Below are 19041 nucleotides of genomic sequence, written 5' to 3' on the forward strand. Positions count from 1 at the left end.
ACTAGTTGGTCAGCAAACTTCTGGTACCCACTTCATCCCAACCCCCAGAACTGGGGTGATAGATGCACACTGTTACACCTGGTTTTACTTAGGTGATAGGGATCTGAACTCAGGTCTTCATGCTTACACAGTGAACACTTTGCCCACTGAGCCATATCCCCAGCAGCAGTTGCTCAGTTTTCAGGTAAATCACACAGAAGTGTCAAGTAGATAAGAAACATTTTGCAATATGGAATTGTTGACACAGAAATATAGCTCTCATCTCAAAGGGCATAAGAGTAAGTTTATTCTGAAGCCAGATATTAGTGACTGTGGCCCAAGAACACAGATTCAGGTTACTCTGGTTTCTGTGATCCTGTGTGGTGACAGTTTAGTGAAGTTTTCATAATAATAGAAAAAAGAAATCCATAAATGAAGATAGTCTTCAAATACAGTAGTAGTTATCTCAGACAGGTTGAAGTGAAGTGGGAAGATTTCAGTAAGTGGAAACTAGGGTTCTATTTGTACATCTTTAAGAATTTCTTAAGGGTTAAAAGGTGTTAGATCAGTTGGGAGTGGTGGCCCACACCTTTAATCTCAGTACTTGTTTTTTTTTTAATTAATTTATTTATTTAAGATTTCCGCCTCCTCCCCTTCACCACCTCCCATTTCCCTCCCCTCCCCCAATCAAGTCCCCCTCCATCGTCAGCCCAAAGAGCAATCAGGGTTCCCTGCCCTGTAGGAAGTCCCAGGACCACCCACCTCCATTCCGGTCTAGTAAGGTGAGCATCCAAACTGCCTAGGCTCCCACAAAGCCAGTACGTGCAGTAGGATCAAAAACCCATTGCCATTGTTCTTGAGTTCTCAGTAGTCCTCATTGTCTGCTATGTTCAGCAAGTCCGGTTTTATCCCATGCTTTTTCAGACCCAGTCCAGCTGGCCTTGGTGAGTTCCTGATAGAACATCCCCATGTCTCAGTGTGTGGGTGCACCCCTCGCGGTCCTGAGTTTCTTGCTCGTGCTCTCTCTCCTTCTGCTCCTGATTTGGACCTTGAGATTTCAGTCCGGTGCTCCAATGTGGGTCTCTGTCTCTGTCTCCTTTCATCGCCTGATGAAGTTTAATATTCAGGAGGATGCCTATATGTTTTTCTTTGGGTTCACCTTCTTATTTAGCTTCTCTAGGATCACGAATTATAGGCTCAATGTCCTTTATTTATGGCTAGAAACCAAATATGAGTGAGTACATCCCATGTTCCTCTTTTTGGTTCTGGCTTACCTCACTCAGGATAGTGTTTTCTATTTCTGTCCATTTGCATGCAAAATTCAAGAAGTCATTGTTTTTTACTGCTGAGTAGTACTCAAATATGTATATATTCCATACTTTCTTTATCCATTCTTCCATTGAAGGGTATCTAGGTTGTTTCCAGGTTCTGGCTATTACAAACAATGCTGCTATGAACATAGTTGAGCATATACTTTTGTTGTATGATAGGGCATCTCTTGGGTATATTCCCAAGAGTGGTATTGCTGGGTCCAGAGGTAGGTTGATCCGAATTTCCTGAGAAACTGCCACACTGCTTTCCAAAGTGGTTGCACAAGTTTGCATTCCTACCAGCAATGGATGAGTGTACCCCTTTCTCCACAACCTCTCCAGCAAAGGCTATCATTGGTGTTTTTTATTTTAGCCATTCTGACAGGTGTAAGTAAGATGGTATCTTAAAGTTGTCTTGATTTGCATTTCCCTGACCGCTAAAGAAGCTGAGCATGACCTTAAGTGTCTTTTGGCCATTTGAACTTCTTCTGTTGAGAATTCTCTGTTCATTTCAGTGCCCCATTTTATAATTGGGTTGATTAGCCTTTTACGGTCTAGTTTCTTGAGTTCTTTATATATTTTGGAGATCAGACCTTTGTCAGTTGCGGGGTTGGTGAAGATCTTCTCCCAGTCAGTGGGTTCCCTTTTTGTCTTAGTGACAGTGTCCTTTGCTTTACAGAAGCTTCTCAGTCTCAGGAGGTCCCATTTATTCAATGATGCCCTTAATGTCTGTGTTGCTGGGGTTATACGTAGGAAGTGGTCTCCTGTGCCCATGTGTTGTAGAGTACTTCCCACTTTCTCTTCTGTCAGGTTCAGTGTGTTCAGACTGATATTGAAGTCTTTAATCCATTTGGACTTGAGTTTTGTGCATGGTGATAGATATGGATCTATTTTCATTCTTCTACAGATTGACATCCAGTTTTGCCAGCACAATTTGTTGAAGATGCTCTCTTTTTTCCATTGTATGCTTTTAGCTCCTTTATCGAAAATCAGGTGTTCATAGGTTTGTGGGTTAAAGTCCGGGTCTTCTATTCGATTCCATTGGTCGACTTCTCTGTTTTTATGCCAATACCAAGCTGTTTTCAATACTGTATCTCTGTAATAGAGTTTGAAGTGAGGGATGGTAATGCCTGCAAACAATCCTTTATTGTATAAGATTGTTTTGGCTATCCTGGGTTTTTTGTTTTTCCATATAAAGTTGATTATTGTCTTCTCCAGATCTGTGAAGAATTTTGATGGGATTTTGATGGGGATTGCACTGAATCTATAGATTGCTTTTGGTAGAATTGCCATTTTTACTATGTTGATCCCCCCAATCCAAGAGCAAGGGAGATCCTTCCATTTTCTGGTGTCCTCTTCAATTTCTTTCTTCAAAGACTTAAAGTTCTTGTCAAATAGATCTTTCAGTTCCTTGGTCAGAGTTACCCCAAGATATTTAATGCTATTTGTGGCTATCGTGAAAGGTGATGCTTCTCTGATTTCCCTCTCTGCTTCCTTATCCTTAGTGTATAGGAAGGCAACTGATTTTTTGGAATTGATCTTGTATCCTGCCACATTGCCAAAGGTGTTTATCAGCTGTAGGAGTTCATTGGTAGAGTTTTTGGGGTCGCTTATGTATACTATCATATCTGCAAATAACGAAAGCTTAACTTCTTCCTTTCCAATACGAATCCCGTTGATCCCCTTATGTTGTCTTATTGCTATTGCTAGAACTTCAAGCACTATATTGAAGAGGTATGGAAAGAGTGGACATCCTTGTCGTGTTCCTGATTTTAGTGGGATGACTTTGAGTTTTTCTCCGTTTAATTTAATGTTAGCTGTCGGCTTGCTGTAAATAGCTTTTATTATATTTAGGTATGACCCTTGTATCCCTAATCTCTCCAAGACCTTTATCATAAAGGGGTGCTGAATTTTGTCGAATGCTTTTTCAGCATCTAATGAAATGATCATATGTTTTTTTTCTTTCAGTTTATTTATATGGTGGATTACATTGATATAATCTCAGTACTTGTAAGGAGGCAGTTGTACCGAGTTCAGTGTCACCCTGATCCACAAAGCAAGTTCTAGGATAGCTAGGGTTATACAGAAAAATCCTTTTTTTCTTGAAAAACAACAACAAAAGAAGGAAAGAAAAGATGTTATGTCACAAACAGAAGAAGATAATAAATGACTATCAGTGGCTGAAGATGCCGAAAGATATTTTGGCTCTAGGCTATAGTACCCTCTTTTCTCCACATTCTTGAATTCTCATTGGTTCCACCTCGCTGTTCTTCCCAGGAATTTTTTCCACAGAATCTGCTCCAGGTTCATGACTGGACAATATGAAGTATTTATAAATTTAGTGGAGATAATCTGTTGTTATATTCTTATCTAAAAGCCTTGTCTTTGTTTTTTTTTTGTTTTTTTAAAGATTTATTTATTTATTGTGTATACAACATTCTGCCTCCATGTATGCCCACACGCCACAAGAGGGCGCTAGATCTCATTACAGATGGTTGTGAGCCACCATGTGGTTGCTGGGAATTGAACTCACGACCTCTCGGAAGATGAGCTAGTGTTCTTAACCACTGAGCCATCTCTCCAGCCCCCTTGACTTTGTTTTTAACTTATTGTAAAATTTGCTTATGAAGACAAAAAATTTTTAAAAAATATTTTTCTTTGAGAATTCCATATATGTATTTTGATAATGTTTATCTCTCACCTTTCTGCCTAACTCCTCTCATGTCCTTTTTTTTTAAAAAAAAAAATTCTTTTTAATCACAAAGAAGTTTACAGAGTAAAATTTCTTTAGAATTTCTAGAGCTATAACAGTTTGTTGAGTGACCTTTCCCTGGGGAGATAAATAAATGTCTGTATCCCAGATAGGACACCAATGACAGACCAAATGGTCCCATCTAAGTCTATTTTAACAATCAGTTAGTTTAATTGGAGTTGCTTATAGGAGCATAAGCCAAGGGCTGCGTACCAGAGCATGGGCAGCTTATAAACATCTGTACCATTGAAGAATGAATATGTTTATCCCTGCCATCATTAACCACTTATGTATCCTTAGGGAGGAGCAAGGTGCCACAAACCTGCCCCCACAGTGTTAATTGCCTATCTTGTGCAGGCCTGATGTAGGTAATCATAGATGCTTAGAGTTCAAGAGCATAGCAGCTGTGTCATGCCCAGATAACATTCCAGAGCAAAGGTTTTCTTAGCAGTGAAGAGCTCGTTTTGTTTTTACACATGCATTTACCTATGGGCATTGAGTAAGTAATTGCCCTTTGGGTTTTGTATGTGCCTCTTGTATGATCTTTGAATTCTGCTTGCATAAAATGCTGGGCTCTGCTGAGCCTACCCAGAGAATTTGAGTGTGGGAGACCTGGTCCCACCCCTCATCTGCCATAAGATAGCATGAGTGAGGGAGGTATGCTCCCACCCCCCATACTCTGCCTTTGGCAGGTGGGAGAGCTGGCCCTTCCTGAGGTCATAAGAACAGGAGAGCTATTCTGGCCCCCTCACTGGCTATAGAACTCAGGACACTGGCCATTTCACCTCACCTGAGCAACACAGTAGGGCTGGCCTTGATGGTATATGTGTGGGTGAGCTTGCCTGGAGGGTATAAAGGTAGGAGAACCAGCCTTTGCCCCTTGCTCCTTGCTATTTAGGGTGAAATAGCCAGGATAATGCTGGAGAGCTCATGCTGGTCTTGAGGATTGGGGAGAACTGGTGGGCTGACCAACCCTGCAACCACCCGGCCTCAGAACCGGAGCTATGTGTTGGCCTACCCCAGCATCCACCCCATCTATGACCTGTGGAGCACATGAAGGGGCTGGTCTGCAGATTCAAAGCTATAGGATCTCCAAGACACAGGTTGTCCTTGTCTTGTGGGGAGTCCCAATGCGGGCCCAGGATCAGAAGTGTAGCAGAAACTAGAGGCCTGGAACCAGACCAATGACTCTTTGCAATGAACACTTGCAAGTAAAGATATGTGTATACTGAAGGTTATACTGTGTGATTCACTGTCACACTGGAGCTTCCACATCCTTCCTTCCTCCCTCCCTTTTTACTTTCAATTTAATTTTTATTTTTTTTTGGGGGGTGGTACTATGGGAAGGCAGGTTGTAAGAGTAGAGGGCAGATACGAAGGGATGGGGAGATGAATGGGACCAAGATGAATGATGTGAAAGCCACAAAGAATAAATAAAAAGTTTTAAAAAAATGCTCAGTTCTCTTGGTGGCTTTTCCTTCATGTTGGAGGACTTGCCCCTGATCGTCCCCCTTCATCTGCACAGGTATTAGATGGTGCTGACAACCAGTATTTAGGCATGCAGATAGGACAGCCACAGGAGGAAGATGAGGAGGAGGCTGCGGGTGTTCTCTCCAGTGAAGTATCAGATGTTTTCAGAAACTCTTCTCTGGGTAAGTTTACTTTATATGATGGAAATGTTATCAGCCTTAGATATCTTTACTTTCAAGAAGAAATTTTTTGGTATCATTTTTATTTTTGAGTTGTAAATAGCAGCTGAAAATGGCAATTTAGGTTTAATTAGATCTTGATTAAAATTCTGTTCCTTCATGTTGTCTTTGTGTAAATATAAACATATTTTGATTGGAAACTTGTTACTTAATCATGATTTCTATTTTTAAAGCCCTTCAACAAGCACATTTATTGGAGAGAATGGGTCATAACAGACAACCTTCTGACAGCAGTATAGATAAGTTTGTATCCAGAGATGAAGTTGCTGAAGCGAATGACCCAGAAAGCAAGGTGAGCTACATAGGCAGGAGCTTGCTTGCCTGTGAGGTGTTGGAATTTCCCTGGTTTCTGGTGTTCTCATTGTTCCTATCCCAGCTCTGGGCTTATTTCTTTGCTCTAGAAACACTGGACACTCCCAGACCTCTGTCCTTTTTTTTTTTTTTTTTTTTTTTGAGACAGGGTTTCTCTGTAGCTGTGGAGCCTGTCCTGGAACTAGTTCTTGTAAACCAGGCTGGCCTCGAACTCACAGAGATCTGCCTGCCTCTGCCTCCTGAGTGCTGGGATTAAAGGCGTGTGCCACCACTGCCCAGCTGAATACCCACATTCTTAACAGTTGCCTCGTTCTGTCTCCTCAGAGTTCCCCTTGCATAGTTGTAGCCTGTGCTTAGCTCTGCCTTGCCTGATAATCCTATATCATTCCATTGAGGCTTTTGCAGAGCTTTGCAGCAATTCTTGGTTTTGTTTACTCAACTGTTTAAAACATCTTTGTGTCCTTTGCTTTTCATGCATATTATTGTATTTACAATAACTTTACATTCCTTGAAGTCATGAATACATTTTGTTATTTAATCCCGTCAGTCAGAATGGCATCTTGGAAAGTGCCCTCCAGTTTTCTGTTATATCCTTTTAACCTTTGGGCTTCTCTAGCTTTTTCCTTTGTCTGGTATCCTTTTGTTTATGTGTTTGTTTTGTTTTTTGAGATAGGTTCTCATTGTATAGCCTTGACTGACCTGGAACTCATAGTATCTTCTACATTTCCAGTAGACACTGTGGCTTGCCAACTGTGTTTCTTGATTGCTGGGTTTTAACACCTTCCTGTGCACCTCTCCACAGACTTAGGGTCCTGTGTTTTAGGGTTCCAGCTGTGTTCTTTTTGAGGTCAGGCATGGAGGTAGCTAAGTATAGGCATCTCTGTTTCTAACATCCTGGTGTGGTTCATTTTGTTGACTGAACTAGTGAATCAAATGTTTACTTCTCTCTTCTAGGCTTGCCGAATCAAAGGTGACATAGGGCAACCTAATGATGATGATTCTGCTCCTCTGGTCCATTGTGTCCGCCTTTTATCTGCTTCCTTTTTGTTAACTGGGGAAAAGAAAGGTAAGTACAGCAGAACAGCTGTAGAGGGGGGTACTTACGGGTTTAGAAGTCAATTTGTTGGTCTGTTGGCATCGTGTTATTGGGATGAACTTTACTTTCCATTAGTTGGTGAGAAAGGGAGGAAATGAGAGGGGTGGGTTTTGTTTCTTGGAAAAGGTTAAAGGGGTCTGGGTGGTTCCTTTGCAGCACTGGTTCCAGACAGAGATGTGAGGGTCAGTGTGAAGGCCCTGGCCCTCAGCTGTATTGGTGCAGCCGTGGCCCTTCATCCAGAATCTTTCTTCAGCAAACTGTATAAAGTACCTCTTGACACCATGGAAAGTGCTGGTATGTTGAATATTCATTTGTTCTCCTCAGGTAGTCAGTACTTAAGCTATCTCACAGTCTTGCCTTCTTTGTCATAGGATAGTGAGTGTTTCCAGTTAGCTTGTGTATTTCATCTCTGTTGGAGCTCTCCAGATGTGCCCATGGTTATGTCCTTTAGTCTCTTGACTCCCTTGGATGTTATATGTGTAGTGGAAGCACTCAAGTCATAAAAAAGAAGCTTAGGAATGTATCTATTTATACATGTCCTGGATTTCTTCTTAAATCACAAGCTGTGTTGTTAAATTACTCTGTATCACATTCACCTGGGTCAGAAATCGACATTCAGACTAAGACTGGCCAAGAAAGCACCTCACCCTGTTCCCATTGGACACAGTTGTTCTTGGAGCAAAAAGTATCTTCTACCATCTTTCTCTGAGTGACTGGACAAACCCATGTTATTGTGTTTAGAGTTAACAAATGTATACTAGATTGGTTGTTTCTAATCTTTATTTTCAAATGAAGTCTTGGAAATTGGTTTTATCTGATAATCTGGAATCACAATCTAGAAATTCTGATGTATTGAGATAATTGCAATGTGATGAATCTAGAATCTTTTTTTTTTAAAAATATTTATTTATTTATTATGTATACAATATTCTGTGTCTATGTATGCCTGAAGGCCAGAAGAGGGCACCAGACCTCATTACAGATGGCTGTGAGCCACCATGTGGTTGCTGGGAATTGAACTCAGGACCTTATGCAGAGCAGGCAATGCTCTTAACTGCTGAGCCATCTCTCCAGTCCCTGAATCTAGAATCTTTAAACCTCAAATAGCTTTTACTACTTAGTATATTATGGTCAAGTCCTTTGCATATGTAAAATGTCCCTTTTCTTCCTTTTCTGAGAATGAAGCTTTATTTGTAGTATAAATTTGTTGATGGAGAAGGTACAGGCTGGGCCTTTTGTGTCCGCAGAGGAACAGTATGTCTCTGACATCTTGAACTACATCGATCATGGAGACCCACAGGTCCGAGGAGCTACTGCCATTCTCTGTGGAACCCTCATCTACTCCATACTCAGCAGGTCTCGGCTCCGTGTTGGCGACTGGCTGGGCAACATTAGAACACTGACAGGTAATGGACAATTTGTCCTGGTGAATTCTGTATATTGTTCCCAGGTTCATGTTTCATTTTTTAGTTAATTAATTAATTAATTTAACATTTTTTCATTTATTTTACATAGCAACCAGTTTCCCCTCCCCTTTCGCATCTACCTCCTTCCCCATCCACTCCTCCTTCATCTCCATTCAGAAAGCGATCATGTTTCTATACAGACATTTTTTGCTCATTCTTCTGGTTAGGAAATACGTTCTCTCTGGTGGACTGCATTCCTTTGCTGCAGAAAACTTTGAAGGATGAGTCTTCTGTTACTTGCAAGTTGGCTTGTACAGCTGTTAGGGTGAGTATAATGTTTTACATAAACTGTTCCTTGGTTTAGTGAGCTTGCCATTTCCATAACATGTAAGCAATAATTGCAGGAATCTACCATTCAGCTTTTGAAAAACGTTGTTAATATTAAAATTTAATAAAGTTTTAGGTTTAATTATTAGAATCTTTATTTGAAGCATTCTTTTTCCTAAACAGAATGTTTAAAAATGTACCTTGCTATTATCAAATATCAAATTTGTTGAATTTTTAAAAATACTCTTTTAAGATTGTGGACTTCTTGAGCTGCAATGGTATTATGATTATTATTTAACTGGCCTTGTGTTTGTGTCTTTTGTGAAAAGTGCCTTGGCTCCTCAAGTAAGAGTGAGATGGAATATTTCCTGTCAGCTGTCTAAGTCACAGTTGGCCATAGCAGAAAATTTAATCAAAGAAAATCAAAACAAAAGCACAGTGGTTAAATCTAGGGAGGAGAATATCTTCCCTTTTTGAAATTTAATAACCTCAAAGTAATGTTTTTCTGGTTCCAACTTCTTTAAAGATTTTATTTTTTTAATGGTGTGTGTGTATGAGAGGAGAGAGAGAGAGAGAGAGAGAGAGAGAGAGAGAGAGAGAGAGAGAGAATGAGCTTGTGTATGTAAGTGCAGTAGCTACAGAAGCCGGAAGAGGGCCTTGGAACTGGAATTTTGGGTGATTATGAATCACCTGATGTTGATGCCGAGAACCAGACTCAGGTCCTCTAAAACATCAGTAAGCGCTTTTAGCCAGTGACCCATCTTTCCAGCCACCAGCTCCTCTTTTTTAGGTTAAGTTTTAGTCAGTTGTATCCTTTAAGCAAAGGGGCATGCTGATAGCACAGATTCTATCTGGTGGGTAGACTGTGTCTGGTCTGAGTCATCCCTGTATAGGATACTTACAGGTTAATGTCGCTAGGCTCTGAAACTGCAGGGGAAATAGCAGTACAAGACCCATTTAGTTTCCTTGTTCATTAGCAAAACCCAGTAACATTCAAGATTCTCCCTGATAGAAGTCCTTATGTAGGGCCTGAGGCTCCTTTTCATATGGTGATAATACTGCTGCATCCTCTTTCTTTTAAATTGATGATTAGTGTTTCTGAGATTGTGGAGTCAAGTAATGGGAGGCAGGGAAAACAAAATTATGTGTAATAGGCACACTGACTATTAAACTCAAACACAGTAAGAGAACGGTTTATCTTGAGTACTTTTGGGAACCTGAAGCTTTCTTGTTGCTGCTTACAAATAGAACAGGACAAAATAGGTACATGTATAGGAGTGCTGTCTTAAGATGAGGTGTCTGATTCTGATGCCTTCTGCCTTGGGCTGGGTTTTCCAGCACTGTGTCCTGAGTCTTTGCAGTAGCAGCTACAGTGACTTGGGATTACAACTGCTCATTGATATGTTGCCTCTGAAGAACAGCTCCTACTGGTTGGTGAGGACTGAACTGCTGGAAACCCTTGCAGAGATTGACTTCAGGTAAGGGAACCAAGTTCAGATTCAGAAGTCCAAATTAAGAACCAAAAGTCGTGAAGCCTCTGTAGTTGGCATGACTGTTGTGTATACTGCCTTTTAGCATCATCTGAGGTTTAGGAAGAGAACATGTGATAGCTCACAGTACTTTTGGTTGAACTCTGAATTTGTAGATTTTGATATTGAAAGAAGAATAGATTTTTCTGCTTGTCTTGGCTTTCTAGATGGTAGGAATTTAAAATATATGATTTAGTTTTATTATTTTTAATTATGCATGAGCATGTGGGTGTGTTCATATGAATGCAAGTGCCTGAGAAGACCAGAGGAATGACATCCCCTAGAGGAGAGTTAAATGGCTCTGAGCCTCTTGATATGGTTGTTGAGGACTGAACTCCCATTTTCTGGAAGAACAGAAAGTATTCCTAATTGCTGAGCCATCTTTCTAGCCCCCTTGATTTTTTTTTTTTGAAACCTTGTTTCAAACTTATAGAAAAGGCTATGTTTTAATGTACTTACCTTTATTCTGATTTAAGGAAGATAGCTGAATAGTATTTTGTTTCAATTTAAATAAAACAGCTTGAGGGGTTAGGGAGATGGATGCTTGCTGCACAAACAGGACTTGAATTTGATTCCAGCACTCAAGTGAAAGCAGATGTGGTTATCTTAGCACTGGAGAAGTGGAGATAGGTTGGGTCTCTGGGCCTTGCTGGTCAGCCAGCCACCTTGCCTAGTTTAGTAGGCAAGCTTTAGGTTTAGGGAGAGACCCTGTCTTAAAATACAAGGTGGTACGGAAATTTAAGAAGAAAACTCTCCCTAACTTTCAAAGCTGAAGCCCAAATGAAGACAGTGGAAGCCCAGAAGACAGTGTGGAAGGTATCCATCCATACATTACTCACCTTCCCCTTAGACAGCCTAGATACCATAGTCTCAAGAACATTCCTGAGAGAAACAAGCTTGTCTGTTCTACCATAATCTAGTTCCTCCTGACCACCAAGTCTTTTATGAAGAAGGTAGGCAACTCTGCTCACTGTAGTTGTCAAGACCAGAAGGCACCAGATCAAACAGACTGTAAATAAACTGTAACATCAGTGTGGCCAAAGTCTAAACACCCTTATCAGGCCTGATGGAAAGAAGGCTTACGCTTGCTTTCTGATTATGTTGCTTTGGATGCTGCCAGTAAGATTGAGATTATATAAACTGAGTCCAGCTAGCTAATTTTAATACATATTTTAAAAACCATTAACCCCTTCCACTCCCAAACCGAAAAACCTGACAAGGTGGATGGCTTCTAAGAAATATCTGAGTGACTTCTGGAGAAACACATACTACTTACCTACCTCCTATAAATAAATATCCCCAAAATGTAACATGTTATATCTTTCATTTCCTAAGAATACGTTTTGGTTAGAGATGTTCTCTTTTAACGGTTTCTCTTAGAAGGAAAATATATCTTTATTATTTAGATTTGTGTGTGTATGTGTTGATACTGTTCTTTGTTTTGTTTTGTTTTGTTTTTGCCTGCATGTATGCGTATATACCACATACATGCAGTGCCCATGGAGTCCAGAAAAGGGAATTGGGACTCTTGGAACTGGAGTTACAAGCAGTTGTGAACTGTCTGTGACTTCTGGGAATTGAACCCTGGTCCTTTGGAAGAGCAACTAGTGCCCTTAACCATGGAGTCATCTCTCCAGCTTGTTTGATTGATTTTTATAGCTACTGTTGACCCCGTGGGTTACTGTATTTCATCCGTAGAATATCTCTGAAGGATTATATGTCTCTGCAGTTAGGACTGTGGAATGGGCACACAGCTGGTCACTTGGGTGGGAGCTGCAGTGTGTTTGTGTTTTCCCTCTCTGTGTTTGAGCTCATTCATAGAACACTTTTGAAGTAGTAGATACGTATTTTGCTGTAAGGCCCGTGATCCAGTGCTCACTTACATAGGAATTTATAGATCATGAATCAATCTATTTAAATACGTTTGAGCTGCCTCTGAGAGACTTACAGGGCACTGGGGTGAGCTACTTTCATGTTTAGCTGGCTGAAGAGTGCAGGCCAGCACTGTGTTTGCTAAATGAATGACATCACTGTTGAATTGCTCTTTTGTTAGGCTGGTGAGTTTTTTGGAGGCAAAAGCAGAAAGTTTACACCGAGGGGCTCATCATTATACAGGGGTAAGCTGTTCATTTTGTGAGACTGTATGCCCTACCTTCTGGAAACTTCTTAGCAGGGTCTCCCTAGTGGTATGATGTCTTGCTGAATGCCTGTGTTGTGTTATGTATTTAACTCTTTATGTCATGAGAGTTGTCTGTATATGGCATGAATTTAAGTCATCCCGAGTTCTTCCTGACTAGCTTTCCAGAATGCCTTCCTCATCTAGCTGGATTTGGTGGCGCACGCCTTTAATCCCAGCACTGGGGAGACAGAGGCAAGCAGAGCTTAATCTAAATAGTGAGTTTCAGACTAGCCAAAGCCACATAATGAGATCATATCTTAAAAAAATATCCAAACTTCCCCACCCAAAACAACAACAGCAACAACAACAAAAACCCAAAAATATCTTACATAAAATTCAGTTGATTTTAGAAATTAAACTTATTTTTATTTTCTGTCTCTCTAAAGTTTTTAAAACTACAAGAACGAGTGCTTAATAATGTGGTCATTTATTTGCTTGGAGATGAAGACCCCAGGGTGCGACACGTTGCTGCAGCATCGCTAACAAGGTGTTTACCAGTATTTATCCCTTTATTCCTTGGGTTAAAATATAAAGTATGAGAATGGGAAAGATAGATGGAATCAAAAGACTGCATAATTTGATGTTTTTGACTAATTTTAGTCCCTTTTAATTATTTGAAAAGTACTTACTAAAGTTATCATTTGAAACAGAAATGTACTAGCCTTCTATTGTTTTCTTTGTCAAAATTTGTAGTTTAGAGACCAGCACTAAGAAGGGGACTCTTGCCTATTTCTGCCTCCTGGGTGTAATCACTTCCACAGCTCTGGCTGCTGTGGTGGGCATAGGTTGGGTTAGCCATCTGGGGAAAGGTATGGTGTTGGGTGAATTTCATGTACCTTCTGTATAGATCAGCTTTCCTTTCACACAGGCTTGTCCCAAAGCTGTTCTATAAATGTGACCAAGGACAGGCTGATCCAGTAGTGGCTGTAGCAAGAGATCAAAGCAGTGTTTACCTGAAACTCCTCATGCACGAGACACAGCCACCATCACACTTCTCTGTCAGCACCATAACCAGGTACATTGCTCATAGCATCTTGACTTGTCAGCAAAGTGTGCCTCTCCTGGTGCCTGCTTTCCTGTTCTCTTTTCTTAAAATCATACACAGCCTTTGGAGGAAGAGGCTATCATTCATTAACAGGATATTTATTTGATATCATTATTTGCCACGTCCCCCTGTGGTTAAGTTTAACCTTAGTTACATAACAGTGATATCCTCAGTCTTGCAATGAGTTCATAAACTTAATCATACTGACAGTTGTTTTTTGTTGTTGTTGTAAATGTCACATGCCATCTGAAAACTTGTCCATAGAAAATGTTCACTTTTTTAGTGTCCCTGCTAATGCATGGGTGGTCTGATAGCAAGGGTCACACTGCATCATGCAGGGATGACTCTCAGGCCGATGTTGCTAGAGCATGGGCAGGGTCCGTTGGCCACATAACCTACCTGCTGGGTAGGTTGGCAGATCGGGAAAGCTCCATTGAATGTGCAGGTTTCATCAGAAAACTAGTTTGCAAAGAAGATCGCAGTAGCAGTAAGATGTGCTTGGAACTCTTATCTTTTACATTCTTTTTTCAGACTGGATTTACAGGATACCTTTCTTTTTGCTGTTTTGAAACAACAAACAAACAAAAAAAACCAAAAACTTGACCAAATGACTTCCAAGCTCACATGGTAATTTGATAATTTCTTTTTTCTGACTTGTTACTCAGCTTATCAAATTTTAAAGTCATTATTTCTAAATGACTATCATTTTTTCTCTTGGAAAAACCAATTTGAGAATAAAAAAACCAAAATACAACTAATCAAACAAACAACAAACAATTAGCAGAACACTAAGAAAATCTGGTGCATCTGGTGAGGGAGAAGTCAGGCCTTTTTTAAAAAAGTGGTAAATAAACTTAGTCCAGTCTTTTTGGGAGGACCTTTTACACGTTCTCTGCTTACTGAGCCGTACTTCAGCCTCATTGTCAGCCTCTATTTTACTTTAAAGTCCATGTTGCTTTATCTACTTCTGGAAAAAAGTTTAATCATAAACTTTTAAATGTCATTTGATTCTCTGTATTTTTCTTATTAGAATCTATAGAGGTTATAGTTTACTACCAAGCATAACAGACGTCACTATGGAAAACAACCTCTCAAGAGTTGTTGCTGCAGTTTCTCATGGACTCATTACATCCACCACACGGGCGCTCACAGTAAGTCTCCTGTTTGGGCTTGGGGAGACTGCCTAGCATGCCTTTTATGGCCAAAGTAGGGCAGTTCTGTGTTAGGGTCCTTTTCCTGGGGTGCTTGAGAAGGAAATTTCCTTTTTTTAGCAGACTCTCAAATAATCCATACTCATTGTAAACTGATTCATCCCTACCTAGTCATCAAATAGAAACTCTAAAACAGGTCATGTGGGTATGTCAGCAGGTAAAGGCCTTTAAAGGCCTTTGGTTCTGAGCCTGATGACCCTAGGACACACACAGTGAAGGGACAAAATGGACTCCCCAAAGTCCTCTGACTTCTGTATGTGCATGTGGCATAGGTGTACATGTTCTATCCCCTAAATAGAAATTTAAGAATTTTAAAAACACCACAATCTGAATTAGTAATGTACCAGAAGTTTAGAATGCCTCTAGTATAATTGACTCTGACTTGGTAACTTTTACTAAATGAATAGATTAGAAATGCCAACTAAGTTTTTGTTTTGTTTTAAGTCATGATGAAACTGGAAAAGAACTAATAGCTAAGGATCTAAAATTATTACATTCCAGTTACAATAAATATTAACACAATAATTAGATGCATGTTGATATGCTGCTTTGGAGAATTTAATGATATGGCAAGATATTACCTGAGTTTTAGTACTGAATGAGAAAGGTAAAATATAAAACTCTTGGCAGTGTAGTTTGATACCAGGTTAGAAAAGTAACACTCATATATGTACAGTCTTACAAACTCAGATAAAGGACAAGCAGAGAATTGCCAAGATGAGTTTTCAGGATTGTGGTTAACTTTCATTTTCTTACTTGTAGTTTTCAATTACTGATAATTTTTTTTAAAAAAAAAATAATCAAGTGTGACTTTTATAATCAGAAAGCAGAATATACAGAAATAATGGTTCCTTTTCATTTATATGACTTGGACAATATAAAGTTGAGATTCAGCCATCTTGCTAAATAAATGCTTTTCAAACCTAAATTTGTTTAAGATATCATAAACCTCATTTTAATTGTGATCTGTACATATCAAGCCCTTCTCTGCTCTGGAGATTTATGTTAGTCAGCTTGAGCTGAAGTCTTGAGGGAGAAAGGGAGAAACTTCCAGGGAGACTTTGAGTATAGGACAGTTGGAGTTCCTGGCAGTAGCTGCTAGCTGCCCTTTCTTAGGTTATAACACTAGTTTTACTAATAGGTGTGTCTGGCTTTGTTGTTTAAAGCATGTCTGTGTCCAGTGGTGGGATAGCTATCCTGTAGTTTTTTATAGATCTGGTTTTCATTTCATTTTGTTTGAGTATAGGTCTGAGAGGTTAAGTTCAGTATGTCTTTGGTGGTGTTTGCTGTGACTTTTCTGTTCCTTTCTCCTGCAGTTTGGATGTTGTGAAGCCTTGTGTCTTCTTTCAGCAGCCTTTCCAGTTTGCACTTGGAGCTTAGGTTGGCATTGTGGGTATGTATGTTCCTCAGCGTACAGTCAACCACCCACACAGCACAGACACAGCTGCTGGCACCCCTCCTCTTTTTTCTACTCCCCTTCCATTCCTCCCCTCCCCTGTCTTCCTATACCCCCTCCCCTCCCTTCCTTTCCCCTCCCCTTCCCTTTTTTTCCTTTTATGTTGGATCTGTTTGGCTTTTGTTTGAAAAATATACAATGGAATACATGTTTCTGCTGTATGAGGTATGTGAAACAAGTGAAGGAACTGTTGGGGACCATGTAGCAGTTGTGACTCTAATGACTGTCAGGTGCTTGTGAGCATGTTTTGGGTTTGAGGGTGGGATCTGTGAATTCATTTAAGGAATTTTCATATGCAGGTAAAAACTTCCTAATTAATTTGTTTCATTCAAAAATTACTAGGTAATAAAAGTCAGTTATGTCTTAGCATCCAGAATTGTGATGAAGGGTGTGCTTTAGGAAGTAGTGTACTTCTTCTGTTTCCCTACAAAAGAATTTCCCCAATATGCCACCAACTACCAGCTGGGAATCATTTAGAATTTTCTCAGCACTAATGAGTAAGCCTTCATTTGTGTGCTGACAACTGAGAAACTTTGGTGTTTCCCGTCACATCTGGAAGGAAGTCTGCAGATTTCTTCTGAGTGTCAGTATGTAACAAATTAACAGTTGCTTGAAGTGATTGCTTTATGACTTAGAGTGATTACTTCTGTTCTTTTCATTAATCCTGACTGAAAAATTACAGGTTCCAGTCGTAGGTCCTTCAGTAGACTTGACTTTTGAGCACTTTTGACATTGGAGTACAATCTGCTAAGTCAGAAAGTTAAATCTTATCAGAATAAACATTCTAGTTCTCTTGATGAAAGCAACTGCATGATTTCATTTCTCAAGTGACTTTTATGGAGTCCTGATATACAGGAAGGGTGTTGGTTGGTTAGCAGTGGCTCACACCTCTAATCTCAGCACTTGGTAAGCAAAGGCAGGGTGATTGACACACTTTTCAGACCAGCGTAGGCTACATAGTGTGTTCCAGGCCATGGGGACTACACAAATGAGAGTGAGACCTGGTCTTAAGAAACCCCAAACACATCAACAAACAAAGTAAAAAGGTAAAATGAATGTCTCATGTACTTTTTTCATGGGGACATTAGAGAGTAAGATTAAATGCTTGGAAATTCGTGTTTGACTTTGGAAATGTCTACTTCCAGAGTGCCCCCACTGAGTGCCTCTGATGAGTCCAGGAAGAGCTGCACTGTTGGGATGGCCTCCATGATTCTCACCCTGCTTTCATCAGCTTGGTTCCCATTGGATCTCTCAGCCCATCAGGATGCCTTGATTTTGGCTGGAAACTTGCTTGCGGGTACTGGTAACAAGTGGGGATGGGTTCTCAGACTTAGTTGTGATTTGCTTGTGAGGGGTACACAGATTATAAGAACGTAAGAGTTATTTGGGGGATGCCTTAATCTAGATTTTAGACGTCTGTTTACGTGGATGTATATGAGGGGAGTTGTTAAGTGCTGAGTATTTCTAGAGTAGACTAGCACCTCAATTTTACTGTGGGTGAACTGATTTGAGTTTTGTTCTGAGTGCCTTGTGCCAGGCAGTGGCTTGGCCCAGGGACTATAACAGAAGAGCTGTATTCTGCAGGTAGTATAGATCATCTGGGGATACATGCAGACAGCACAGAAACAGCAGAGCAACTATATACACTCTCCTTTGGTCAGATTTATAGGCAGATAGAAAAATATCAGGTGAAGTATTGCATATGTAAAGATTTGGAGAACTGAAAGGTTATGTAATATTGAAGGAATATAAGTTACTGTGGATATCACATGAGGACAGGGATAAGAATGGAGAATTGTGGCCAGCCAGGTCAGAAACCATTGAATCTACTTGGGGGTAAAGTTCCAGTTCCCACTGAGAAGTAATTGACTTGTCCTGTTTGTCATTGGTGTGTTTTATGGAAGGAACTACGTGGATTTGTGTTCTAGAAAAATCTCTCAACTGACCTGAGTTTGGGTTTGAATTTTTAGGTCCAGGGTGTTCATGTTGAAGTTTTGGCAAAAGACTGAACCATGAGTGCAGTTTTGGAAGTAGAGAAAGGGGATGGAGAGAGCATAATGGAGGCAGCATCTTCAGACCTGATCTCCAGCTGTATCAGTTGTGAGAATCACACCCACAGCTGGAGACTAGTGGTGATGTTTTTGGAAAATTACAGTTTGGGGTGCAAATAGCACTTAGTTTAAGACATCTGTTTAGATACAGAGCTCCATTTGTATGTTAGCATAGATCAGTATGAGAAACTTAGGCCACAACTGCTTCCCATCTCACACATTGGAGGTGGAGTAATGTGTGTGCCTGTGTCACAGCCAGTGCCCCCAGGTCTCTGAGAAGTTCATGGGCCTCTGAAGAAGAAGCCAATTCAGCATCTACCAGACAGGAGGAAGTTTGGCCTGCTCTGGGTGACCGGACACTGGTGCCCATGGTAGAACAGCTTTTCTCCCACCTGCTGAAAGTGATCAATATCTGTGCTCACGTCTTGGATGATGTGACTCCTGGACCAGCAATCAAGGTAACTTTTTCCTGGGAGGTAGCCATTATCATCTGTCAAATGACTGGGCTTCCTGAATATCCATGTTAGCAGAATGTTCCTTATTTCTTGCTATAAGAAAACAGTGTATTCAGACATTGTATGTAATATAAAGATGTATTTAGTACACTTTTTTTGGTTTCAGCCATAAAACTCAGAAGTGTTATTCTCCCTTAATCTCCTGGTTTCCTTCACTGCTTTCT

At 40.3% G+C, this 19041-nt stretch overlaps 1 protein-coding gene across 1 annotated transcript in view; it reads left to right on the forward strand.

Moving 5' to 3' along the window:
* Positions 1-19041, forward strand: part of Htt (huntingtin) — a 153146-nt gene that overhangs the window by 50360 nt on the left and 83745 nt on the right. Inside the window, exons 13-26 of the mRNA XM_057772523.1 lie at positions 5567-5693; positions 5924-6042; positions 7017-7128; positions 7315-7452; positions 8406-8564; positions 8792-8889; positions 10230-10369; positions 12474-12537; positions 12986-13086; positions 13468-13614; positions 14675-14795; positions 16172-16248; positions 17457-17608; positions 18618-18820. Of these exons, the coding sequence (XP_057628506.1) occupies positions 5567-5693; positions 5924-6042; positions 7017-7128; positions 7315-7452; positions 8406-8564; positions 8792-8889; positions 10230-10369; positions 12474-12537; positions 12986-13086; positions 13468-13614; positions 14675-14795; positions 16172-16248; positions 17457-17608; positions 18618-18820 (1758 nt within the window). The remainder of the gene's footprint in view (positions 1-5566; positions 5694-5923; positions 6043-7016; positions 7129-7314; positions 7453-8405; positions 8565-8791; positions 8890-10229; positions 10370-12473; positions 12538-12985; positions 13087-13467; positions 13615-14674; positions 14796-16171; positions 16249-17456; positions 17609-18617; positions 18821-19041) is intronic.

The sequence above is a fragment of the Chionomys nivalis genome, chromosome 6 (genome assembly GCF_950005125.1).
Source record: "Chionomys nivalis chromosome 6, mChiNiv1.1, whole genome shotgun sequence".
Classification (NCBI taxonomy): Eukaryota; Metazoa; Chordata; class Mammalia; order Rodentia; family Cricetidae; genus Chionomys; species Chionomys nivalis.